We start from the raw sequence: 27,515 nt of genomic DNA, 5'->3' as shown, positions 1-27,515 counted from the left end.
CCTTGGTGTTCTTTTCTATATCTCCAGCACTATGAACTGTTAGAAATAGTGGAGTTCTTGGAATGCCTGGTGAATGAATGATTAAATACCACACTCTCCTCCCACCACATGCTCAGTGTGTCATCCACAACTCTCTCATCTGTCCTGCTCCTTCCTTTTCAGCTTCCTTTTCTGTCCGGTGCTTTGGGTGCTGTGCTTAGTAGGTCCCAGCTCATGCCACTCTCTGCCTTTGCGCGTGCTCTCCCCTGACCTGTCCGCTCTCCCGACTGTCTAAAGCCCTGATTCTCAGTGAGGGCCAACTCCAGGGCCGCTTCTTCTGAGACCTTTCCCCAGCCCCCCAGATGGACTTCAGGCATCCCTCCCTGCGGAGACCTGCGGGACTTGGCGTACGGCGCGGGTGGAGCGTTCACTCCTGTAGGACTTGTACCCCCATTGACTTATCCCACAGACGTCAATTCACACTCATACACACACCGGCCAGTCGGCTCGGGTTTATGGCCAGTCCCGTCACTCGCGGCTCACACAACCCCGTGGCTGTTCGTGCTTCCATTTCACTAGTACTTACCCGATGCCTGTTCGTTAACAGATGCTGTCACAGGTACTGGGGCTGAGCTCTGTCAAAGCTACAAGTCCATGAGACCAGTTCACCTGATGGGGAGCCCCTAAGAAAAAGTAAATAACGTTCATGTAAGTTGCTGACATGAAAGGGAGCGAAGAGAGTAGGGAATTAGAACTGATCTGGACGAGGGAGCCCCTCGGGGCTGTTGGACATGTTGCCTGTCTGTGCCTTGCCCGGGGCTTAACACAGTGAGCTCTACCCTGTGGTCATTCAAAAGTCTTGGTCACAGCATGACCAGAACTTTGAACCTAGCGATCTGTTAGCGCTCTTCTGTCTCCAGACTGTGCTGCTGAGATTTAAATGGATATAAGGTGCGTGAAATATCAGGCGTGCTAAAAAAATCCAGATGCAGCGAACGCCTGGGCCAGTCCTTGGGCCTGAGCAGCGAGGCGGTCAGCTCTGACGTCTCCCAGTCCTGTGGAGCAGAGCACCCAGTCACCCAACCCCTCGAGTATTTTCCCTTTGACTGTGGAATGCGTTCTTCTTTTAATTTTTCTGGCCGTGAAAATTACCTTTATAATTATATTTGGCTTAGATGACTGCAGCCACGAATTTGCATTCTCTCAGTACACAGCATGGGATAATACAAAAAAAAAAAAAAAAAAAGACAGCAAGAAGCTGAGGAGAGCCAATCTAGGATTAAAATTTTGCTGTTGCAAAGCCTCGTGCTCTCACGAACGCCACAGAAGACGCTGCTAACGGATGATAACCACACGTCCAGAGGAACTGTAAAGGCCCGTAAACATGAATGGCGAGGACTCAGATTGCGGGGTCTCTCACTTAAACCCCCCTTGCCTTGTTCGGAAGCGATTTTCCCAGCCACGAGGAACACGAGGAAAGAACTGTGTGGATTGTTGACTCCAGGGTCAGGATGAAGTTAAGTGGACAGAAGAGAGCATCGGTTCCCCGGAGGTCTCTTTCCCTGCTTTCACCACGGAGCCTGGTCACCAGATCGAGTTTTTCTTTGTGCAAAGCTTTCCCAGCTGATCAGAATGAATCCCATGACCTGGGGACCTGGGATTCAGCGCCAGCACGCTCCGCGGATGGGCTTGGACAGCAAGCCTGCTTTGGGGACCTGAACCCAGCGACCTGCTTTGATGAGCCGCTAGAGGCACGAGGAGTGGCAGGAGGAACTGTGAGGTCAAGAATGTGCTCGCCTCACCTTCTGTCAAGAGCGATGTGCGGGGGAGGGTGCACTCTTGTTTCAGACTTTACATTCACCAACCTGCGGGTTCCACCCCGGAACTGTGCCCAGAAATCCTTACAGTCAGGCCAAGAGAAAGGCTGGGTTTTGAATTAACGGTTAGTTCATGTCCACAGCCCCACAATATTCACGTGGCTGGTGAATATGCATAGGGACAAAAGGTAATTACCATGGGCGGTCACTCTGTTCCAGCGTAGCGCTGAGGACGTCTAGGGAAAATGTGTCACCAATACACAAAGCCGCCTCCCTAGGCAATATGCATAGTTATTTTCGTTTTTCAGTTTCTCATTTTTCAGTTTCTCGTTTTTCATTTCATTCATTTTTAAAAGAAGGAATAGATTTCTCAGTGCTTTTGACTGACTTGTCCCTGATTCTCCTCTAAGATGTCCCTCTTTACCTTATAACCCTGTCATTTGCTGGATAACGTTTCATGAGCCTTTTCTCCTGGCAGAGTGACAAGTTGTGTTGACTATGGCTTTGCCTCTTAGACTTCAAATGGCATTTTCTCCTTAAAGTTAGGTCTTACTTAGAGGTTTTAATTATTAGTGGAATCATTTGAGTTCATAAAGGGAATGACTTGAGCAAAGGGATTTTGGTGATATGGCCTTCATCTTCATAGTGTTCGTAATTTCCAGATTTTCTAATATTTGTCGTAATATAACTAGCTTTTAGCCAGGATGGAGGTAACCCATTTATACAACACCATCCGAATACAGAGAAACTCAGCAGTTTCTAGGAGTGTGCCTTTCAGCTCCATCCTCCAATCAAAATGAAGTGATTTGTTGAATTTGGAGGGTGCGGTAGTATTTCCTCCCTCAGCGATAGGAAGCGAACAGAAAGCAAAGAGAGTGATCACTCTGTACCAGGAAGTATGCTAAGTGTAAGGAAATGAAAATATGAATAATTCAGGTCAACCCTTCTTCTTTTCATTTCAAACTTGTAATTTTTCTAAGGTAGCAAACTCATCTCCTCAGCCATCCATTTTGTCTGGAGAGTGCAAATATCCTGAAGATTAGCTTAGCAGTACCTAAAGTACCATCTTTAATAATATTCAGGCTGCTGGTGAACCAAACCAAATGTTCTTTTTTGAAACGCTCTTAAGAAATGTCTGAAAACCTTGTACTTAGCACAAATCGAGGGTGTGTGTTTGGCTGATCTAAGGACTCTTGGTGAATGAAAGGATGAGACATTGTAGCAGCCAGGAAAGCATGTGCAGATCCAGCCTCAAGGTCAGGTACCTGCAGAACGTCTTGATGACCAGCTGGCTTCCATGGGCAGGTTCCTCCCGCATCCTCCAAGCTGCAGAAATGGATAAGAGCTGGAAGGCTTTCATGCAGTGCCTGGCATGTCCTCTGTGCTCCCTGAAAGGCAGCTGTTGCTACAAAGTAATTAATCATAGAGTTTTCTTAATCCTAAACAACACTATTGTGTTTATAAGAGCTCTTAACAACATTTAAACCTCCACCTAGGTTTCCAGCAACACGATGAATAAAGACCACTGGCAGTACCTTCTAGATGAAAATTAAATGTTCATTTATCATTTGGTCCTTATGGAGCACAGCAGAAGCTACTAGCACAGTTGTATTTGGCAATTTGTAATTTTCTGTGCAGCTCCTCACTAAGATGTCCTTGTTTGGCTAACACAGAGTTAATTTAATCAGACTTCATGACCGTCCGTCTCTCCTCTCCAGGATCATTGCAGTTTCCTCAGGCTGTCGTCCGCAAATAATAATGGCAGTGGATCATCCTTTTCCTAACTAGACTCACTCTGTCTACAAACACACCTTGAACTCTCTCTAGCTCTGGGCTGTGGCCCTCATGACGCCCTCTTTGAGTCGATGACCTCTTCTCTGTCTGCTGAAGGAAATTTCTTCCTTCCCTGTTGGACTGGTATTTGCTCTAATCTTTGCTTATCTGTTCTAACAACTTCCCAGACTAAGTTTGGTTTAAAGAAATCAGAAACTAACAAGTACAAGAAGTTCCTTGTCTTATAACTTAAGAGGAAAAATGAACTTTCAAAAAAAAAAAAAAACTTTGCATTAGCTTCAAGATTTCATGGGTGATTAGTGGATGAATCCTAGAAGATCTAAATTAAAACATTGTACTTTATAGTCAGTGATGGCTTAAAAAGTTGTGAAACAACCTCTTAAATCAGTGGAAATCTGCAAGTAGGTCTTAACTGTGGGGGCTATTTACAATTAAAGGTATATTTATTTTATTAATATTTTATTTCCAGTCGTAGTTGACTCCTGTCCAGAGCTTCTTGGAGCTCTCAGAATATATGTTACTAATTTCGCAGGCAAATTCTCTGCCTTTGAAAGATGCTCTTTGAAAAAAAAAAAAAAAGGAAAGAAAGAGGTTCTTTGATTCTTGTTCATTATTGATTTTGGAACTCTTGATATCCTTGTACTAAACATTTTTGCCAATAAAAGCTGACCTCCAGCCACGGCCTGTCCCATATTCCTTGTTATAGATCCGATTGGATGATGAGCATGTAATGAAATATACTTGTAAAGGCTTGGTTGGATCACAGAGTTTGATGGAACCAAAGGGTTTTCAATTTTGGCATTATTCCGTAGACACCGAGCCATCGGTGTATCATTATTTGCATGTGCATTGATTGGACTGCATGTCAGAAGTGCAGGTACTAGAGTACCAGGAGTCTTTGCTCTGAAGGATCTCCCCCATAGAGTGATCTCAGGGCCCAGGCCTGCAAGGTCAGCGTCATCTGAGTTTTCCTCCGTGGGTCATGAACGGAGTGTCCGGACAAACGAAGACTCACTTAGGGGACGAACGTTGACGGGGCATTTGTTTGTTATCGTTTTACGAATCCGGACAAACCCCTCTGTGTCTTTCACATTTCCGAAGGAACACCTCGAAGCCTTCACTTAATCAAGAAGCCCAGCTCGACGTAGGAGCGGACTTCATTATTTTATTACCTGCCTCTGAGGAGTGGACAGAAAACATCAAACAGAAGCAGAGTTTTCAAGGTGAAGGAAAATGCTCTGACAAAAGTCCCTCCAAACGTCGCCCCACTAAGTCATCCTTGGTCAGTTAGACATTGTGTTGGGCAAAAGCTTTTTAAAAATCTCTAAGTAAGTGCATACGTTTTGTTTGAAGAGATGGACGGGCACATCCCTCTGAGCAAGAAGACTTTAAGGCTCATCTCCTCACATACTGCACGGTCACCTTGGATGGAGATGAGCAGCCCTCCTCCGGGAGATCAGGGAACAATGATCCTAAATGTTGGGAACGGCGGCCTGGACAGCTGTCTCCAAGACTCCAAAGACAGTTGCTCCCGGCTTCACCGACGGGGCTCGGAGAGGGATTCACGCAGACACCCAGCGCCGGCACCCGGTGACTGACCGCCGATCAGCTTGCCGTGGCAGGGGCGTGAGTGGCTCGTTGACCTGTTAGTGTGTCGTGTACTACCTCCCTCCGCAGCGGCCCCCAGGCGACTGACGGCCAGGAAGGGTTATCTGGCCACAGCCTGTCTGCATGTGAAATCCCCAGTCAAGTCTGTCTTTCATAGTGAAGATTATTATGGAGAATTTTCATGAGCGATAGCGGCATCGTATCCGCAGCTCGATTTCTTTCAGACTGTGAGTCTGTCCTCACACGAGGCAGGCACATGCCTATCGGACACCGAGCTGATGGGTAACGGCGTGTTTTCTTTTAAGACATCAGAAGTTGGTGTTGCGTTAACCGTGTTTTCGGTGGAGCCGAATGTGATGATTCTAGAACAATTCTTCATTGTCCCATCTTTGAACAATTCTCTCTAGTTGGTGAAAATTATTTCTACAAAAATGCTTTTATTTTCCATGGAATTTCCAGGGAATACATGGGTGACAACAAGTCAGTCTAAGGATATAATGTAAGTCTTTAGGGGTAGGTGCTCCACACACTCCAGTCCATTTCTCTTTTCCATTTTTGTTTTAGAAATCATATGGTTTCACTCCTATGAAGGAATAGCGCAGGGGATCATAGGGGAAGAGGGAAAACTGGGAAGAATTCAGAGACGGAGACAAACCGTGAGAGACTCTGGACTCCAGGAAACAAACTGAGGGCTACAGGAGGAAGAGGGGTTGGGAGGGATGGGGTACAGGGTGATGGGCATGAAGGAGGGCACATAATGTGAGGGCACATGAGCCCTGGGCATTATACGCAACTATTGAATCATTAAACACTACATCAAAAACTGATGATGTACTATATGTCTAACTAAATAGAATTAAAAAAAGAAATTTATCAATTTCTTATTAACACTCGGTATGTATTATAAAAAGTCAAGGCCCCGTGAATAGACAAAGGGAAGAGAATGAAAGTGTGCGTCGTTCCATGTAGCAATGTGGTAAACGTAGTTTCAGTCTTGCCTCAGTCAGACACCTGTACGTTTTTCTAGTAGAATTAGGTGATTGAAACATACTCTTATAACCTTTTCGTGTGTAAGGTTTTATTTTTAAGGATAGTAACTGTTTATTATGTCTGTTACAAGTATAATTGTGCACTTATCTTTATGCTTTTAATTTTGTCTTAGTATTTGTTTTGGATTCATGCAACATTTAGCGTATATGAGGGGCGTCCATGTTGGTGCTCCCTGACGTGGCTAGCATGAGTGACGTAGCTAGCATGAGCGCCGACGGTACTCTTTCTCCCACACTTCAGTTACACAGGTACCATGTGTGTTTTCAGATGCTCTTAAGATGCTCTTTTTCCAGCTCCCCAACCTCCTAGTGAATAACTTTCCTCTCCCACAGATCAGACTTCCAGAACTAAGCTATTTAAAAAGCACAGATCTCAGAATCACATTTGTGTTTTCAAAATTACTTCAGATAGAGTGTAAGGGAGTGGGTTTTATTTCAAAATGCCAAATAATGAGTTTCACCACCAAAATATGATTATGGAGTGTTATAACGAGGACATAAACTAAGAATAAAGTATTTTTAATGATGTAAATGAATTCTTACTAGATTAAGGCAGTGCCGACGAAGACGCCTGTAATTAAAGGGTGATGTGTGCCATGGCTCGGTGGGCTGAAAACCATGCAACCAAGAGAGAACACTAGCTCCTTGGACTCCAGTCCTGACTCCAGTCATAATTAGTTCAGAGATGCTGGGCAGTCTCTCTGGCTCTCAGCCCCAGAGCATGCTCTCCTCTCAAGGGATGGCTTGGGCCCTGAGATACGGTCCTAGTAATTCACCCACAGCTCCAAAGTGAAGCCCCTGCAGGAAGTGAGGGAACCCAGTAGTCTGAATAGCAGCCTCTTTCCTTCAGGATGAAACAGGCTGCTGTGTAGACGCAGGAGGTAAGGAAACAAAGCACCGGATTGGTACCCGCTTCTTGGAGCTCACACATACTTCTCTCTCCTCGGAAGAATGGGACATAGCTCTTAAAGCGCTTGGTGGAGTTTGTTGTAATAAAACACAGAAATGTGTTTTTGTTAGATGGACTGTTTCAGTTTATGTTAAATGATTATTCACCATTCTGTTTTAGCATTTAAGTCCTGCTAAGGGCACTGCTCTGTGAAAAGCACCCACAGTAACAGAGTCTGACTTTGAAAAAGCAAGTTGTCTACCCAGGATGATTCTAAAACTGTGCAGCGAGCCGTCTGACACCGGCCCCAACTGATCAGAATGAGCTCTGGCTCTAGGGGGATGTGGATGAACGTCATCCCCAATGTGCTCACTGAACCAGTGAGATCAGAGTGTGTACCCAAAACTCCAATGAGAATTTGGGGTGAAACATGTAAGAAATAAACACGCACCCTGTATTCTAGAGCAAGCATTCTAAATGGGGAAGGAGATCATGAACAGTAGAACAAAAAGATCAGTTCAGATCATCATAAATGTTTAAAGAAAATTAAGCAAATTAAGTGGCCAGGGTGGCAAAGAGTGCGGGTATTTTAAATAAAGTGTTTGAGGAGGGGTTCCCCACTGATGTGGTGTTTGAGCATAGAACTAAATGATGAGGAGCCAGTCACGTTTGGGGAAAGTGCATCATGGGCAGAGGGAATAGTAGCAGACTTAGATGGAAGGGGAGAGGCCAGGAGTGTTATTTGCTGTAAGAAGGCCAGTGTTAGTGGGAGTGCAGTTTTTGAGAAAGATAGAACATAACTCAGAGAGAGACGCTGGGGAGGAAACAAGATGGGGTCAGATCATATAAGACCAGATCCTAAGTGTGATGGACAGCTATCAGAAGGATTTAAGCAGAAGACTGAAGTAATTTGATTTATACTTTAAAAAGATACCAGTAGAAAAAAGTAGCCCCAAAATACACCCATGCATATACAGTTAATGAAGATTTGACAAAAGAGCCAAGAATACTTGATGGGGAAAGATGCTCCATTCAATAAGTTGTGTTGGAAAAATTAGATATTCACATGGGAAAGAGTGAAATTGGACCTGTATCTTTTTTTTTTAATATTTTATTTGTTTATTTGACAGAGAACTAGAGAGAGAGCACAAGTAAGCAGAGCGGCAGGGAGAGGGGGAGAGAGAGAAGCAGGCTCTCTACTGAGCAGGGAGCCCGATGCAGGGCTTGATCCCAGGACCCTGGAATGATGACCTGAGCCAAAGGCAGCTGCCTAACCATCTGAGCCACCCGGGCGCCCCTGGACCTGTATCTTAATACCGCTCGTGAACACTGACTCGATACAGAGTCGACTTCAATGTAAGACTTGAAACTGTAAAACTCCTACAAGAAAACAGAGGCAGAAAGCTATACATTGGTTTTGGCAGTGACTTTTTTGGATATGGCATCAAAAGCAAAGGCAATAAATGAGCAGTGGGACTATGTCAAAGTATAAAATCTTTGACACAGCAAAAGAAACAGCAGAATGGAAAGGCACCCGAGGGAATGGGAGAAAACATTTGCAAACCACACAACTGAAAAGAGATTAACATCTAAAATATATAAGGAACTCATACAATGCAACAGCAAAAAAACCCACATAATCTGATTTAAAAATTGGCAGAGGACCAGGGTAGATTATTTTTTAAAAGAAGACATATAAATGCTCAATGGGTGCATGAAAAGATGCTCAACATTACTAATCAGCAGGGAAACACAAATCATAAACACAATGAGCTATCACCTTACACCTATTACAGTGACCAGTATCGAAAAGACAAGAGATAACAAGTGTTGACAAGGGAGTGGAGAAGAGGGAGCATTAATGCACTGTTGATGGGAATGCAGATAGATGAGTACAGGCCCTGTAGAAAACAGCACGGAGGTTCCTCAAGAAATTAAAAAAAAACAACATACAATCCAGCAATCCCACTTCTGGTTATGTAACCAAAAGAAACTCAGTCACGTAGTGGGGAGACTTCTACAACCCCACGTTCACTTCAGTGTCATTCACCACAGCCAAGACACGGAAACAACGTAAGTGTTCATTGAACAGATGAAGAAAACGTGAGAGATGTAATTCCGCCTGAGAAAGAAGGAAATCCTGCATTTGTGACAACATGGATGAACCTTGAGGACATTAGACATTATACTAAGTAAAACAAGTCAGACAGAAAAAGACAAAACCTGTATCTCACCTATATGTGTGCTCTTACGAAGAAGGGGGAAAAAGGTCAAACTCACAGGAACACATGAGTAGGGTACCTGCCAGGGGCAAGAAAGTAGGAAACTGGGAAGTGGTTGGTCAAAGGGTACAAACTTCCGGTGATAAGATCAAGAAGTTCTGGGCGTCTAATGCTGAGCACAGTGACTATAATTAACGATCTTGTTTATACACTTGAGAGTTGCTGAGAAAGAGTCGTTCTCAATCTCACCACACACACGTGCACACAGTTGTAATACATGAAGTGATCGATGTGTTAACCAGCCTCATTTGATAACCACTTAGCAAGTTACACGTATATCAGATTATCGTGTTGTTCACCTTCAATTTACCCAGTGTTGTCTGTCGGTCGTCTTTTGTAAAGCCAGAAAAGACAAGAGCATGGCGGCTGCCATGTGGAGTGTGGACTCTGGAGACGGTAGCAGCATTTAGAAGCTGGAGTCTGGGAGCCCCGCCAGTATCTCCGACGAGATTATGGTAGAGGAGATGCGAAATGCATGTGAAGGATAGATTTAGAAAGCAAATGGCCATGTTCCTTCCGATGCCAAGTTTGTCCTTTCGGGTCTAAATTCTGCAGTTCCGTCTTAGAAGGGGTATTTTTCCCTTTTTTAAAGCTCATTTTAAATGTGTCATTTATAAATAATGACAAATTTTGAAATAACCTCAAAGAAGGTTGGTTTATTTGAAAAGTCTACTAGTCATGTTGCCAAGAGAAGATAAATTTACTTTTTATCTGGAACTTAACGAAATCCTCTGTCATTGGTGCCTATTAAAGTTTCTAAGCAGACAGTGAAGAAACACAAAGTTCTTTGTGTAATATTTGTCTGGGTGCATGTGCGCAAAGGCCCTTTATGCTTAAAAATGCTTAACAAAACACTTTAACCCTATATCTGTGCAAGAAAACGAAGTAAATCGTAGTCACGGAATTTAGTAAGTGTAGATAGATGTAAAATCTAAATCTCTAAGAGTACTTCAGGTGATATCCTCATAGAACCTTCCACCGATACTCTGCTATACGTCTTTCCTACTTTTCTTTTACCTTCCCTCTGGACCCTGTTTCACCCAAGCCAGCTACGAGGATGTGAAAGACCAGCACACAGTGCATACTGAGAAGTGTGCTCAGGTGGCCCTGAGAATTGGTTTTCTAATCATTAAAATGAAGAGTTTGCATGAGATAATACTACAGTTCTTTCCAGGTCCACGATTTTGAGATCGTCCCTCTTCTGATTTCACACATGACCAACACGATCCATCACTTGCCTCCTTGCCATCGCTGTGCTGGAGGTTCTCAGACCTGCATCCCGTGTGCTGGTCTCCCTCACGGGGTCCTCTCCTAGAGCAGACGGCGTCCTGAGCATCAGTAGCTGGATAAAGCACGGGCACCTCAGATGCGCCGTACCTAGCATGACTCACTGATTTTCCCCAATAGCTTCCTTTCCTTACATGTTCCTCACATTTGTCGAGACGTCTGTCTGTCTTGGAGTCTTCTATCCCACCTCTCTCGCAAGCAGCCATCTACTTACTCCTCTCCTTACCTGAGTCTACAAGACTCAGCTCCAGGGTCACAGTCTTCATGAAATTTTCCCATGCCCATTTCCTCCCGGGTAAATTTCCTACTGCCTTCGTTGATGTCTCCAGCAAACCAGAATGATAGCACACGCGTGAGTTCACTGCAGGAGCTCTTTACCTGGGTATGGATATGTTGACATTTTGAACTCCTCGAGGGGGAGGTAGAGTTTCTCAGTTGCTTGTGATTCTAGTCTCAGCTTAGATTGCATCACGCAGTTGGTGATGAGCCAGCATGAAACTGAATGAGTGAAACGAAAATTCTAGGATGTGAGGACTGCTCATGGGATTGTCCTACCGGCATAGGCCCTCCCGCCAACAGTTCCTTCACAACATGGAAAGTTGGTGGCTCTATGGCCCAGTGTCACCTGTTCTCCTGCTTATGAAGGTTTCTGTCAATGCCAGTCTTCATTTGTGTTCACCCATCCTTTTGCTGGGGGAATTCACCGTTCGGTTTGCGGAGACCAATGTTCTCTTTCTTTCTTATCTTTCCTGAGGTAGAGATGAGAAGAATGATGTCTTGCCAGTTTTTAACAGATCATTCTTTGAACCCCACATTTGACTTAGTTCTATCTCAGTAAACAACGAAATTTTTTTAACACAGACATTTATATATAAACCAGTCTCATCATGAGCAATTAACAAATGCACTTGCAGCTCCTCAAAATGTTAATGAAATTTAGACCTGATACTTAGATTCATTCGGTAAGTATACTTGGGTAAATAAGCTGCCAGATTTGAAAATCTGAATTTTTCTCAGCATCGTCTTAAAACACATCCTACTCCCTGGCTTGGCTGGAAGGCTTTAACCAAGTTGAGTGGTTTTAGCAGGGTCAAGAAGCCATCTGTGACATGTGAAAATGGTAGAAATCAGCTTTTTCTTCCCATTATGTTTTTTTTTTTAGATTTTATTTATTTGACAGAGAGAGATCACAAGTAGGCAAAGAGGGAGAGAGGGGGAGGGAGAAGAGGAAGCAGGCTCCCCACCCAGCAGAGAGCCCAATGCGGGACTCAATCCCAGGACCCTGTGATCATGACCTGAGCTGAAGGCAGAGGCTTAACCCACTGAGCCACCCAGGCAGCCCCTCCCATTATGTTTTTAAAGCTACTGGTGCTGGAGTAATTAACAAGAAACACACACAAATTGGAGACAAATTCACCTTTTAAGAGAAGTTCTTTTTCTGAGATCCATTGCTACCACAAATCCTTCAAGGCTTCCCTGAAATAACTTTCTCGGGTCGTCCCTTTTTCCTTCTTTCTTTGAGTGGGTAGTACTTTGCCATTCCGTGGCCATCGTCTTCCCACTGCCACTCTTCCTGGTGTGTCCTCACAGAGTCAAGAATAACTCTTTGCTGCTGAATTTGTCTTTGAAAAGATCACTGATATTAGAGACCAGCTCAGGAAGCAGGACTGAACCTGATGCAGAACTAGTTCAAGCCAAATAAATATCAATATGGATAATGGCCATTATTACTCTTTATTAAGGACCTAATTAAGTGCTAGTTATAATTACATAATTAGTGCATTTAGTTAGTTCTCAAAACTACTCTCTAATTTAAGCATTCCATACCAGCCTTTTAAGATGGATTGCAGAGGCTAGGTAGAGTGCCTGAGGTCACCCAGTGGGCAGATGGCCGACTTAAAATGTGAACTCCTGTCTGCACATTTTCCATTTCACCAGGACTTAGGAGTAAATGTGATCGTACCCATTATGTCCATAAATGTGCATGTCTTGAATGGGTTCCTCAAGAACCCTTCTTGAGGAGATATGCTGAAGACAAATGGTGAACCATCCGGCAAGAATGTAGCCTTATTTCTGTTGTCACTTAGTGGGAAGAAGATTCCGATGGCTGAGATATAGAAACTGTGCACGTAATGAATTGCACAGAGGTTTGACTGACTCACACGGATGTTTCTTGCCTTCTAGGAAGATTTCCAACCCGCAGCAGCCTCAGAGACCAACTGGGAGTCAGTCACAAGCTCTATCTCAGTAAGTAATTTGCTTTTCTGTTGCCAGAGAACAGAGAAGCTGAGCTCAACCCCAGAACGGCATCAGCTGCATGAAGGACTTAGGGCTTTACTCGCAATCATGATGTGTCCTTCCATTTCTTTTACGGTTACAGCGGGCTTTGTCACATGCCCTTTCCCCCTCTCTTCAAAAAGTTTCTCAGGAAATGCCAGCACCCATCGTAGGAACACAGGCTAGACAATGACTTCAGTATTTATCATTTTCAAAGTAGAATGTTCCAACTAGACGACTGTCCAGACATATCAAACATAGCAAACTGGTCCATGAACCCAAGTTCCAGTGGGGAATTTTGAAATAGTGTTTTAAATATTCCAGGGGAAGCTGTTAACCTTTGTGTTTTTAAGGATCTTTGCAGATGTGAAAAATCCCGGTGTTTACAGTAAGATAACTTAAGTGCAAACCAGGCGTGTTGTTCTGTTGGACCTCGAAGTAAAACATAACTCACCCCAAAACTATAAAATGGTTCATGCTCTCCATTTTTTCTTCCACGTTTAGTCATTTCTCAGTATTCTACTTCTCTTTGTTCAGAAAGATGAGATCTTGTTTTCACCAGTCCTCCTATAGGTAGCACGTAGATAGCAAGGAGATACAAGATGATAAATGTAGGTGTTCACTAAAAGGTCAAGAGCATGGAGAAAGCTTGCCCATGGGTCTGACAGCATCCATGTGGCTGAGTTAGAGAGGAATTTTTTTTCAAGTAATATTCCATCCTTTGCTCTCTGGGGGATTTTTAAAGAAATTCCTTCAGAGGGCAGGGTTTCCTTAGCGATGGATTCTGTGACTAATTCACCTGGTGTGTCCGCTGGACTAGAACAACATGGCCTGATCAAGAGGTCAGTGATGTTTCTAATGGTGATATGAAGAGTCTCTTATTTGTTCTCAACAGCCCCAAACCTCTACATAAAACATATTTTGTTTTTGTGGAAAGTGGCTTCTAGTTTTCTGAGCATTTTTTTTTCTTTTACAAATTGTTATTTTAAAGCCATTCAGTTAGCTTTAGAATGGATTTTTATAGATAACGAAAGCTGAATGAGATCAGGTCTACAGGGCTGTGAAAAGAGGCATGCCCAGTTAGTTCTTTCTCACAAAAATAGTTTTTAAATAATTACAATAAATAATAATTTATAGTAATAATAAAAATGATTCTTAATAATAATAATAATAAAAGCCCTTCCCCATTCCCTTTCCCTACCAGGCATATTTGAAAACTGCTTTTAAGGTACACGTGGGTGGGTTAATGCTTTTGCCATAGAAGGACCACCTGAAAGCAGGTGGGCATCCATTCTCTGGCTTCCGGACCTTTGGACCTCGAATGGTTAACCAGAGAGAAACCCTGAGCTGAAAGTGAGGGTACGAAATGTGGGCTTTGCCATCTGAAATGCTGTGGCACATAGTGGTTCTTGTTAGGACGCTGCCTGAAGTCCCAGGAACGCAAGTGCGCGTTAATTCCCCCTTTCCCCGAGCAGGAGGAGATATTTGCCCGTGAGGGATCCTATTTGTTTGGCAGTTTCATGAAAGACCTTTTGAAACCCTTTGTGGCTCTGTGCTTTCTATTTCCTTGTTATGGGTCATGAATTTGTACAGAGATGTTTGAATCATGGCTCATTGGCCTCTAGATTATCCAAGGGGTAGTGAAGTAAGGGCTTGGGAATTTACGTGGGGATGTAGTGCACGGAATCCCTCCCAAACTTTCAGTGTGTTGCATGCCCTATTTAAAGAATATTTCTGAGAGTATTTTAAGGACAGCTGGGATCGTGAGCAAGCATCAGCCCTTTTAAAAATACATATATGTATGCTTCCCGTGAGGATCTCCCAGTCTTGGTCAAGAGCAGGTTTCACGACTAATTATCCTTGTTGATGCCCAGTAAATAAGCTGGTGAACGTGCCAGATTTTATCGGATTTTCTCCAGAAGAGATTCGAGCCCTGCTCACATGACCCCTGCGATGTAAGGTCACACCCACGAAGAGGAGACACAGAGGCCAAACATGGCGGGAGAGAGTGGATTATGGAAGCAGTTCACAATTTAGATTCTAATGATTTTTTGTGAACGCAGATATGGATGCTTTGGGAGCTCGAACCAGGACATGGGATGATGTAATTTGGATATTGCCACTGAGTCGATATCTTCTTTAATGATTATATTTCAGATGTACTGGAGGTTTTGTGATCTGCCTGGTTTTGATTCACAAAAATGTGAATGACTATCCTTTACTAATTAATTGCTCTTATTTAAGAACGTGGCAGAACTATGGTAACTTGAGCATGATATCTATGCGTAGAATGTCTCACGATCAGAAGCCTGTTTATGTTCCTTCCGTACAGTTGTATGACTATTGTATTTCGTAGCGATGGACCTTCTCTGAGTACACTGAGCTGTATGTCACCCTTAGGGGGTATCCTATCACTCTCCATCAGTAACGGACCCCACCCTCACGGCGGACGCCCTGGACAAGACAGTCGCAGAGTTTGATACTGTGGAAGACCTACTCAAGCACTTCAATCCAGAGTCATGGCAGGAAGACCTTGAGAATCTCTATTTGGACACTCCCCATTATCGGGGCAGGTCCTACCATGACAGGAAGTCAAAAGGTAAGAGACAGACCCTTGGCAGTTCTTCCTGAGCACATAAGACCACTGATAGTGACTCTCAGTGAGGACTAAACTTGCAATATATGTAACTCACTAAAATCAGAGCATTACTACCAGTCTTGTCCCATATATCTCTGACAGCACCTTCAGATGAGGTTTTGGGTTTATCACAAACTGTTTTGTTTGTACAGGACTAAGAAAGAGCTAGAAGAAACCTTGTAAAATCATCTGGACCAGCTTCTTGCATCTTGGCAAGTAAGGTATTATTAGCCTCACTGTCATTGGAAGGAAGCATGTTGGTACAAGCTGTGTGACCTGTGGGCAGTATGGTCTCTCGCCTCTAGGGCCAGTGCCCATGTGGTGGTCCGCTGGGCCTCTCCAACAGATGTGAATGTTGATTTAGCTCAGGACTCAATGATGGTAGGATAGGCTTCTGGGAAAGCAGTGGTCAGAACTCTTTGGAAGCTTTCACATTTTCCCATTCAGCGTCTATATTCTTGAACGGTTTTACGAAGGTCTACTGTGTGCTTGGTGTCCTGGAGGATTCATAGGACGTACATGTCTGAGAGAAGACAGAAGGAAAGCATGGGATGACTTGGAGGGGGGTGTGTGGGCATGCGTTCCACTGGAAGTTTCAGGCAAATATCATGAGGGGAGGAGAGAGGAGCACTCACAAGAAAACATCTTGAGTTAAAACAATAATACTGAAAGTCGCAAAAAATGAATATCTTGCTCATACATCTGAGCGATAGGATCTGAGATGAGGGTGTTTCTTTACATGTTTAAATTAATAGTGAAATATCTTGTAATGACTTTTATTGAATAAAACTATAATTTCTAGCCCTTTTCATTCTTGCTTTATTTGCTAAAATTTATCATTGAAATTTTAACTAAAAGTTTTGTAAGGCTCGTTTGCACCACAGATGTGAAGGTATTTTGCTAACATAGAGCTTGTTTCCTACATTTTATAAGGTCAGGGGCGCTTTGAAGAACTGTGAACTTGGCATGCTCTGGTAGAAAATGCTTGTGTCAGTAAGCGTGAGCTGTTAGAGCATTTGTCCTGGAATGACTAATTAGTTAGCTCCTGCCTGGGTCTGCAGCTTATGGCTCAGGTCTGGAACTTTATCTACTTAAAACGCACAGTGAAGGGGTGGACAGGGAGTCCCTGGTGTCCTTGACATCCTGGAGATACGCTGTAGGCAGATCACCGGAGCTCTCAAACAGAGTCTCCCCGGGTCTCAGGCTGGATTCAACTCAGACAAGAAATTGCTTTTCTGTAGTGTTGCTGTCTTTAGGTCTCTACTTACATCAACTTGAAGGAAAGTAAAAGATTCACAGTGTTTTGAAAACCCCAGAAAAACAGGAAAAGATGGTAATGGACAAAGAAATGAAATAATCTGACTCTTTCGTATCTTCCATACGATAGCTACTTGAGGAGAAATTCTGCTTGGCACCTATCATTTGGATTTTTAAAATGAAAAAAATCACCTAAATCCATTACTTTCTTTCCCCCAGAACTTATGTTGAGTTGGAGGCAGAGCATCTGGGTTCGAATCCTAACTCTGCCATTTACAGGTGTTGTGAAGGTACAGCAAGTCGTTGGTCTTCCTGTGCCTCTGTTTCTTCTGGCAAAGTGTGTGATTACATCTACCTCGGATGGTCATTAGTAGGGCCATCGAGAACCCCTGCACGTAGTACTTGTGCAAGAAACACCAGCTAGCTCTGGCTACTGAGAATTCCGGAATATGTTTGCATTGCTGTACTGGCGAAGCCTTCCTTGTCCTTCATCCTCTCCCCCTGAAGCCCACCACCTCAGACAGAGTCTGGAGTCCTCGGGGTGCCACGGCCTTCCTATGCCTAGTACTGCAGTTAACTTTATCTTGGTGTCTTCTGTAAGGCAGTGTGAGATCCTGGGACCTCCAGGTCCGAGTAGTAAGTCAGCTGGGGAATGGCAGGAAGCCGCGGGCGCCTGGTCCCAGCCACACTGACTCCCGGCCTCTGAGGGTGGGCTGAGCTGTCGGTGCTGTTTTACAGGCCGTGGGAGACTGAGATCCATCCTGAGTGGCAGCCAATGCTGAGGGCCATGGTGTTAGACATTGTTCATCTGTATCTCGGGCTCTCGGCACGGACTCTGTGAATGTGTGTGGAATTAAAGATATTAATAATCCAGCAGGAGCATTTATCCAAAGTTTGCAGAAACCTGCCCCCATAAGACTGAGGACTGTAGCTTACTAAGAATGCCTTTGGTCCTGACAGAGCCTCGCAAGAACACTCAAGGTGACATTCCACGTAGTCCTGACGGAGTCAACACTTCTTTCTCTGGTTGGCTTGGGTTCCATTTCTTAATCTCTTGTTTAGAATGGCCCTAAGGCGGATCTGTACTGTTTCTGGAAGCCCGGGCCAGTGTCCACGGTCCCTGTGCTTGTATAAACGTGCTGACTTCATTGTTTATCATTCCGCGCCTGCCATACCACCTGCATGCCTGTCTCACACACGAGGACAAGTCCGGTTTAATGTCTCAGATGTCACTGTTAGCTTTTCAAACTCAAGAAGTACAAACTCATGGTTTCTGATCTGTTGTATAAGGAAGGGAGCAGTGAATGCAGACTGGGGACAGAAACATAGTTACAGATAATGGAGGTCTGTTGGATGGCTAATAAAAGAGTGAACTTTGTAGGATCCTAAAAAAATGTTCTCTTGTCAGTATGATAATTCTTTAATGTTGTAAAAAGCAAATATCGGTTATGGATAGCTGTTGAATATCCATTCCTCTGATTTGTCCAGATGGATCAAAGGGACATTTTTTGTGATATCAAAGACCAGGATTCTAAGATGACCCTCCAATGTGAACATACAAACACAGAGTCTTATAAATGCTAAAATAAAACACAAACACACTGGGTATGGAATGTTTGTAATGAGGCAGGGATAGTACCTATTTAAAATTAAATTGTATGCTTCGATTTTAGTTTTTGTTTGAAAGCGGATTTGGTGACAGGGAGATTCAAGGTCTTTCTAGGAAGAGTCTTGTACATGGAGAGCAAGAGGTCAATGATGTTTGGGAAAAAGAGGGAGAGAAAAGGGACGATAACCTCGCCACATATTGGAGCCAGAACTTCAGCACATAAGGTCGACTTTTTAAAAATTCGCAAATAAAAGATAAGCTCAGACTTGTGTATCACAGCTTCTGGACTGAAGATAACACTATAAGCCCATGTATCCCATGTTCAGTTTCTTAAGGGATATGGAGAAAGGGGTGACAAGGATTATCAAAATTTGTCCATAACTGTAGTTCCAAAACTCAGTTTTTACCAATAATTTCAACCTCATACTTTCACTGAAAACTGCCAAAAAGTTAAGAAAAAAAAATCAAGTTCAAGTTGCATTTACTTTTTCTGATGACTCTGCTAATGATAAAAAACACTTGCACATAATTAGGTAAAAAGTTACATGGCTCTTCTGGAAATGATAATCATCCCAAGAGCATGGAGACCTAAATGAAACCACACTGTGATTTCTTTACAGCACAATCCTGTGAATTTAGGGGCAGCACAACTTTATTCACCTTCATAACTGATTTTGGATATCTTTAACTTAAGAAATGATCAGCCTTTCACTCTACTAGAGTAGGGGACTCATTGAGATGCCGTTTATGGTCATTAACAATGTAAATGAGATCTGTTGGGTTTTGTTTTTGTTTTTGTTTTTGTTTAACTTATTCCAGAAGAACTTGACTTTCCCCAAACATTTTGTGTCATAGGAAAAAAATCCAACAAATTAGAATAAGGGAGAAGCCTGTTTTCACAGCATCGGTGTTTGCCTTCAACTATGGATACAGTTTTTTGAGCATTCCAACCTAATAGTTTTGAACGACAGTTTTACTTACCACAAGTAAATGCTTCCCCAAAGGGTTGCTTTTTTTAAATGCGTGTGCCAGAATTCATGTGCACTCCTCTTTAAAAAAAAAAAAAATCAGCATTTCTACATTAAGTGGAATAAACGTATTGATATTAAATTGATTCTAAGTGATAGGGTTTGAAATATGTTAATTTTTTTCAAGATTTTGTCTATTTACGAGACAGAGAGAGACAGCGAGTGAGGGAACACAAGCAGGGGCAGAAGGAGAGGGAAAAGCAGTCTTTCCACTGAGCAGGGAGCACAAAATGGGGCTCAATCCTGGGACTCCAGGATCGTGACCCCAGCCGAAGGCAGATGCTTAACCAGCTGAGCCCCCCAAGTGTCCCTGAAATATGTGATTTTTACAGACTCTAAATGGTTGGGGGTTCTAACCCTGGGACGGCTAATAACCCATTTGAGAGGCTCTGATACCAATTCTGTGATTTCTCACATGACATTATTTTGCTCTAAGATCTAAGCCACTTCTTAATTTGAAGACGATCTGTGGGTGAGCAGCTAGCCTAGAATCTGAGGGTTCAGTGACATAAACATGTTTAAGATCAAAATGTTTGACTTGGTTCTGAATTCTCCCAGGTCAAAATACTTCTGATTTTTAAATTTGTCATTTATCGCCATTTCTTTGTCATGCCCTTTTCTACAAACTAGGACAATCAAGTTTTGTTCTTTCAAACATGATTTCGAGGGAAATAATTTCATAACATATTAAGTCGTGGACGTGGTCTAGAACGGGCTGAAGCCATCAGGAGACGAACACCCTCACTTTGCCTGTTTGCTATCTGGTAGCAACTTGCCGGAGGCCTTTGGCTAACACTAGTGATGAATCCCATCAGTCAGTCTGGAGATAACATCCCCTGGAACTATCTCTGTGTCAATTAAATGAGGTACAGGGGACATTAAATCAAAACGGATTTATTTTTCTAATTTCTGAGGTTGAAAGAAGGTCGGTTTCCTTGAACTTGCTGAACCATGTCTATGCCCCAAGTAAAAGCCGTCGTTATCTGTATGAAAATTGTCTTCCACAAATTGGATGGAATGAGAGCAGGAGAACGGATGCGGCAGCAGGAAAAGCATGGACTCTTGTCGTCAAGTAGACTTGCGATAAAATTCTAACTCACATCTGAAGAACAGTGGCCTCGGGGAGTCACTTGTAGGCCCCTGGGCAGCCGCGTTCTGCCCTTTGCTGGACGACTCTAGTTACAACCACTTTGCAAAGCTGTGCTGGGATGAACAAGAGAGACTCTCTAACACGGGCCCTCGGCAAGTTACAGCTAGGGCTGTTACTTAGGTAAAACGGCACAGAACCAAGATATTTCTGTGAACTCTTCCGCTTTCTTCCCTGGAGAGCGGTCAGATAATCATCGCTAATCTGGAGAGCCTCCTACCGAGTATCCAAATATTGTCAGGTTTAAGGATCTGTAAAATCAGTACACTCCTTACAAGTTTACAAAATAATCGGCAAGTACTAAACTTTTCTAGGATACTGTTTACCCAGAAACTTTTCTGGCTTGTTAGATGTTTCCTTTGAAAAGCACTTTGTTTTTTTTTAGCGTGCAGCCACTGTTGATGACCCGTGGGACTTGTAAGTATCTGGAATCCCCACTCTGTTTGCCAGAAAGCGTTAAGGAAAGCCGCATTTTTGTTGATCACGTTGTGTGTATCTGTGTGGGCGCACGTAAAAGCTTTGAAGGAAATCTCCATGCGGGGACAAGGATTTTGGGCCTTTTCCTCCTGGCGCCTCGCTTTCCTCCTACATGATGAGGTTGTCCACCTTTGTGTGTATCCTGACCCCCTTTCATCGCCTGTTACCCCCTTCCATGAGAGCACATTGACTGGAAAACATTTAATGGTAGAGAACAGTAGGTAACTTTGGTGTCTGGGGTGACGTGTGTGCCTTTCCCCCAATGGTCACTCTGGCTAATGATGGATGTCTTTGCCTCCTGGGTCCCTTATCCACTTTTTCTGGGAAGCATTGGGACGCCCCCCCTCCCCACAGCATCCTTTTGTCCTGTGCCCCTGTGGATGCAGGGAGAGCACACACCCTTCCTACAGCACACGCTCCTTTCAGAACCACCCATGCTGGGAAAACCAGCCCATTGAGTCTTGACTTACAAAGGACCATGTTAAGGCCCAGGGAATTAAACTGAAGACGCATGCCTTCTGACATGGGGATCGAGGTGAACGTGATGCTCCTTCCCTTCGTGACTCCGACTGCAGCATCTCTGCTGTTTGGGGCCTTCTGGGCTTAACCTCTTTTATTCATTGTGACAGTGTTGTGGGGGATACCTACTGAGAGCTAGGATTTGGATCTGTGCTTCAAACACCCTTCACTCATTCAATTTTTAGATTTTTTTAAGATTTTATTTATTTGAGAGAGAGAGAGAGAGAACATGAGAAGAAGGGGTAGAAGGAGAGAAAGAGAGAGAAAATCTCAAGCAGATGCCACACTGAGCGTGGAGCCTGATGTGGGGCTCGATCCCACGACCCTGAGATCAAGACCTGAGCCGAAACCAAGAGTCGGTCGTTTAACTGACTGCATGACCCAAGCGCCCCTTAACTCATTCAATCTTTATAAGTTTCTTGGCAGGAAAGTATCGTTATTGCCAATTTATATACTAAAAGAAAATCAGAAATGTCTGATGATCGTTGCGAAGGAGAGAGTCGTGCCACGAACTGGGGTTTGTTCACTGCCCAGGCCAGGCTCGGGGGAGCTCAGCGGTATTTCAGGCTCCGAGACTCGGTCTCGTATGTGAGAGAAAGACGTTTCAAGACCAGCTTGATTCTTATTCACCTCCTAGCTTGTTTTCCTGTTTTTCGTTGCATAGATGGACTTCACACGTCCTACCAGGTCACAGTTCTTAGAGGTCAGAGAATTGCCTTCTGATGGTATCAGCTGCCGTCTTGCCTCATTCAGCACCTTGCAGACGGCCGTGCACTCATCCCCTTTGTTGCACGTGTTTGTCAAATGCCTACTCTGTGTCCAGCGACCTTAGGCAGGTCACTTAAGTCCTCGGTCCCCACATCTATCAGATGGGGACAGTTGTGTCTACCATGAGGGTTTGTTACCAGAAGTCACTGAGAGTCGCACGTATGACAGCATCTCACAGAGAACCAGGCACACAACAGGTGCTCAGTACATTTCTATTTACGCATCCCTTGGCAATGTTTTTAAACCCCGAAAATTCACTGTTGTCTGATTGGGAACCTGGTGACATAGGTTAATCACTATAAATGCACGTAGTAAATATGTCCGTTCTTGAGAAACTAAACCAGGAAACGGAGTCATGAAATTCATGATTTTAAGTTTAAGATATCCTGATATTTTCTCCTTAAAAGTTATAAAGTCATTGCTATCTCCAGATTTATTTGTGCTTCCAAATTGGGGTTGAGGTGTGGAAACAGTTTTCACAATTATGGGCTGATTTATGGAAGAGGGAGTCTGAAAATCACAATGAGGTTGTAATGTCCGTAAAAATGAACAGACTCCTCCTGGAGAATTTATGAACCTTGAAAGGGGCTGAGAAACCCTAGTTACTTGGTGTAAAATACTACAATTACTCATATATCCCCCTTCCCTCCCACCCTCACCCAAAGCCTCATAAATCTAGGGTTGTAGAATCAAAGGCTCATTTTTAGTGTTTTCCGTAACACATTGTGGCCCTTTTCCCCATGGGACAGAGGGTGCATTTCTGGGGGCGACGAGCCACGTATCCGGGAGCGAGCCTTCCTGATGCCATCTTCTCCCAGTGGCACTGCTTCTAGATTCTGTGGGTCTCAGAGCCAGTCATTGCCATGTGTCATGGTTCCTCCTTGGTAGAGCCGGTCCTTGAAGGCTAGTTTCTCCATCCTGCACCAGCAGCAGTCTGATTCCTTCAGAGAGTCCAGATAGAAATCTGGATTGAGGAGTAGGGCTATCAGTGTCCGAAACTCTCTCTGACCTTGACTTTAAGTTTATGGGTTTCCATTCAGAGTCACGGAAGATTTAAGGAAAATCAGAAACACCTGTCTGGGGTGCCGTAAGGACTTCAGTTGTTTTTATTGGACTTAGTTATTCCAGACATCCTGAAATGGCACGCGTGCTCTGTCCTCAGAGATGCTGTACGTATTTCAGCAGGACTTGGTTGAAACCAAATGGTTTTAGGAGAGCAGGACTTAAATGACCTCCATTCGGGCTAATCCCTAGGAGAGGAGGAATCAAAAGGTGATTAACTCTCTGCTTCCAAGAACCTTATATTTTATTTTATTTTTTTCCAAGGTTTTATTTATTTATTTGACAGAGATCACAAGTAGGCAGAGAGGAGGCAGAGAGAGAGGAGGAAGCAGGCCCCCTGCTGAGCAGAGAGCCTGATGCGGGGCTGGATCCCAGGACCCTGAGATCGTGACCTGAGCCGAAGGCAGAGGCTTTAACCCACTGAGCCACTCAGGCGCCCCAGAACCTTATATTTTAATGGAAGAGAAACACCTAAATAAAAGAAAGGGGAAAAGCAAGGTCTTTGAAGTAAGGGCTATGGCAGAAGGCAGAGAAAGTGTGGTGAGCCTGTAGCAGGGGATCAGAGGAGATGGAGGCTGAATACGGCTTTGGACTTGAGCCCTAGAAGATTAAAATGACATAGTACACTTGAGTGCTAGGGAAAGTGAACTAGAATGACAAAAGCATGGTATTAAAAAGTTACATATATATATATTTTACATATAAAATATATATATTTTTATATTTTAAATTTGTTTTTATATATTATATATAATTTATATACATATAATATGTATATATACACACATATATAGCCCTACTTCAAGCACACGGACTTCCCACGCCTTTAGCACATGCTATATATATATGTGTGTATGTGTGTGTGTGTGTGTGTGTGTGTGTGTGTGTGTGTGTGTGTATGGTAATATACTGGTGGTGTGTGGCTGCTAAAAGAGTTCATAAAGAATTTGGGCACTGTGAAGTCTTGGTCTGGTTGTTAGAAAATGCTTCCTGGCTCTAAGAACTTGGGGAAGTCTAATTGGAGACCCAGGGGACTCCGGGAGATCAAGCAAAGGCTGGTGACACACACAGCCAAGTGGCGACGGATGGAAGACCAGCACGGTGAAAGCCGCCAATCAACTTGACACCCAGGGGCTGACCCAAGGGGATCATCTTCCTGTTAAGCAAAACAAGCAACAAATCAAACCTGCGTAGAGAGAAAAACATAAAAAACAAAACCAAAAAAACAGCGCTTTCCTGCATTCAGAAGGAGGACATTATTTTGTTTCGCAGTGAATTTTTGTGTTCACCAAAAAAACTTGAAATAAGATCGACTTACAAAAGGACTGTTAGAATGCTATCGTGAGCTGTTGGCGCCCATGCCGTGCGCCAAGCCCGTGGGTCCTCCCGCGGGCACACATCGGAGACACTTTGCGCTCGGTTCCAGCCCGGGGGGTCCACGGGAAGAAAGCAGATACTGCAAGGGAGCAGGTCAGAGGAACGCTGTGGTTTCCTGGCGTGTAGAAAAGTTGTTGTTACGCCGTGCTGTCGTCCGCCAAGGGTGCAATCGCATTATGTCGGAAGAAACCATGTTCATAGCTTGGTTAAAAAAGGCTTTAGAAGTAAAAATGCTTACCCGTCACCTGAGCTTTGAGTGAGCCCCAATCGCTGATCACAGATCACTGTAACAGATACCATAATAATGGAAAAGTCTGAAATATTGTGAGATTTATCAAAATGCGACAAAGGGGACAAATGCTGATTTGTACAACTCGTGTTGCCACACACCTCCACTTTGTGAAAAAGGGCAGCGTCTACAAGTATCTGCAAGTGTGGTGAAGCGAGACGCGACACAGTGAGGGAGGCGTGCCTATCGCGGCTGTATCTGTCCTGTAAAAACGGTTGCTAGGACCCCAGCATGGGTTCCCTCTGAAGACAGATTTTTTGTTATCAATCCGTTCAGCTCTCTGCGTGGGCTTGCCACCGGTTTTCATGGCTAAGACCACAGGCCGGCGAGGGCAAGAAGGTGCTTGTCTTCATTTCTTCTTCAGATGCAGATCGTGCATAGACGTGGGCTCCTTCAGTTTGGGGGCGATGGAGAAACACATTATGTTGGTCGATGCCAAAGGAGAAAGTAGGCTCTAGGCGGTCAGCCAGAAGCTGGCGTACTTCTCCAGCGGAACCCGATAAATGAGTGTGTGTGCTCGGGGCTCACAGGCTTGGGGGTACGTCACTGGCAACATCTTGAAAATGGCAGGTCACGGTCTGTCACAGACCTGGGAAACCAGCGAGTAGTCCTCCAGTGGGGAGACCCCAGGGTGGTTCATGGAAGCTGCTCTTTGCCCCCGCAACCACCCGCCCGCCCGCCTTCAGATCTTCAGACCACAGTCAGAAGTGTGCGGAGGCAAGAGAAAGCCTGGATTCAGACTCTAGCCTGGGTGGCTGGGATCACCCAGACCAGGCTGACTCTCCATCCTGTCTTTCCACACTTGAGCCTCAGTGGGTCGGAGACTGAATGCTATCTCCTGCTTGACACATCCCCACCCCGTGCTCAGACCCCAGAACTCATCACAGCACAAGGATCTCCTGCAAAGAACTTGTGCTTTGAGGCCAGGGCTACAAGAAGAGCGGCTCTCCCACTGCCCTGTGCCGGGCCCCACATTGGACTAATATGTCCAGGGAAAGCCTCTGAGGACGGTGGCCCCTTCTCGGCCCTTTGAACAGATTGTCAGTGCCCAACCCAGAAAACTGATGTCAAAGATCCGTGGAAAGACAAGACTCAAACTCGAAAGGGCAGCAAACGAGGGATTATAACATTACGTACACCAGGGTGAAATAAGGGAAAATCAATGAAATTCCGGCCTTGAATTACATTGGGGACTTCCTTGCTGCCCTGTCCTGTTCCTGTCTGGAGACCGAAGCAGGAATGGAAAGCAAAGCCTTCTCCCTGGATCTCCCTCCAAAGGCTCAAGCCGAGCCCCCATCCAGGAAGGCCCCGACGTTTGCTCACCACTCCGCCTGCTGCCCAGCATCCTGCTCTGGGCACCGCCTCACCTGTCCCCTTTGACAGGGAGCTCAGTGTCCCCTGCAGAACGCCCACAGTCACACCTGCAGCTGTTTGCATCTGCTCAGAAGCACGTTTTATGCCAAGTGCCTTGGTGGTTTCAGTCCCCGGAGACACAGGGCAGCTGGATGCTAGGGAGTTAACCCCGGGCCACGGCCGGAGCGGTCACATCGGCGACCTGATGCTAGAATGGACCGCGTCGTACATCTCTTCCCGGTGGGCAGGGAACGGAGGCGACCAGTGCTGGTCAGTAAAGCACTTACGTGATGTGAAGAGTCCTGCTTCCAGATGAGGCAGGAGGACGTGCCTCTCCCCGGTTTGCTGAGGGCACATTGAGGCTTAGCTAAATCCCCGGGAGAGGCATGCTGTCTTGGCGCTCTGGCTATCCTGGGGAGAAGGCTGCACCTGTTCCCACCCCAGACGTCCTACGGCACCAGGGAGCTCTTCTTCCTTTGGCTTTCGGAGACAGCCATGCCCCCGTTCTCCTAGATGTGCCAGAAGCTGGGGCCAAAGGGGGAAGAGGTCCGAAGCTCAGTGTCCCATTTCCTGTTCGCCTTAACAGGGTGGGGGGGACGGTGAAGTGCACTGATGGGTAGAAGGTGCTTTGTGGGGGGCTGACCTGGAGACCCTCAGCACGTGCCCTCCTGCCTGTCCCCCTCTGCCTTCCTGCACCCCAACCCCTTCTCCTCGCTAACAGCACCTGTTGACTGCTCGGCGGTCGACCAGATAGAGCCCCGTTAGCATACTCAGCAGCTGCAGCCGCTGGCACGAGCCCCGTCCATGGCGTGGCACTGCGCCAGCCAGCGTCACTGTTTGTCTCAAGGTGACACTTGGAATGGATGACGCGGCGCTTCCTAACGCATTTACGTAATCCTTCCTGCTTTGCTGGCAGTTACTTCCAGGGCTTTAGCAGCAATAAAACGGTTCCTTTCCCAAGACACAGTTCACTCGATTTAAATCTGGATTGATTATAGCTAAACTTAGG

The 27,515-nt window shown here is 44.8% G+C and overlaps 1 protein-coding gene across 2 annotated transcripts in view; it reads left to right on the top strand.

Moving 5' to 3' along the window:
- Positions 1-27,515, top strand: part of PDGFD (platelet derived growth factor D) — a 218,981-nt gene that overhangs the window by 177,462 nt on the left and 14,004 nt on the right. For both annotated transcript variants that reach the window (XM_032844078.1, XM_032844077.1), the window contains exons 4-5: positions 12,890-12,952; positions 15,383-15,581. In XM_032844078.1, coding sequence (XP_032699969.1) covers positions 12,890-12,952; positions 15,383-15,581 — 262 coding nt within the window. The remainder of the gene's footprint in view (positions 1-12,889; positions 12,953-15,382; positions 15,582-27,515) is intronic.

Source organism: Lontra canadensis, unplaced genomic scaffold (genome assembly GCF_010015895.1).
Source record: "Lontra canadensis isolate GAN:19392208 unplaced genomic scaffold, GSC_riverotter_1.0 scaffold147, whole genome shotgun sequence".
NCBI classification, from domain to species: domain Eukaryota; kingdom Metazoa; phylum Chordata; class Mammalia; order Carnivora; family Mustelidae; genus Lontra; species Lontra canadensis.
The sequence above is the reverse complement of the archived record's forward strand: the minus strand, read 5'-3'. Positions and strand labels throughout refer to the sequence as shown.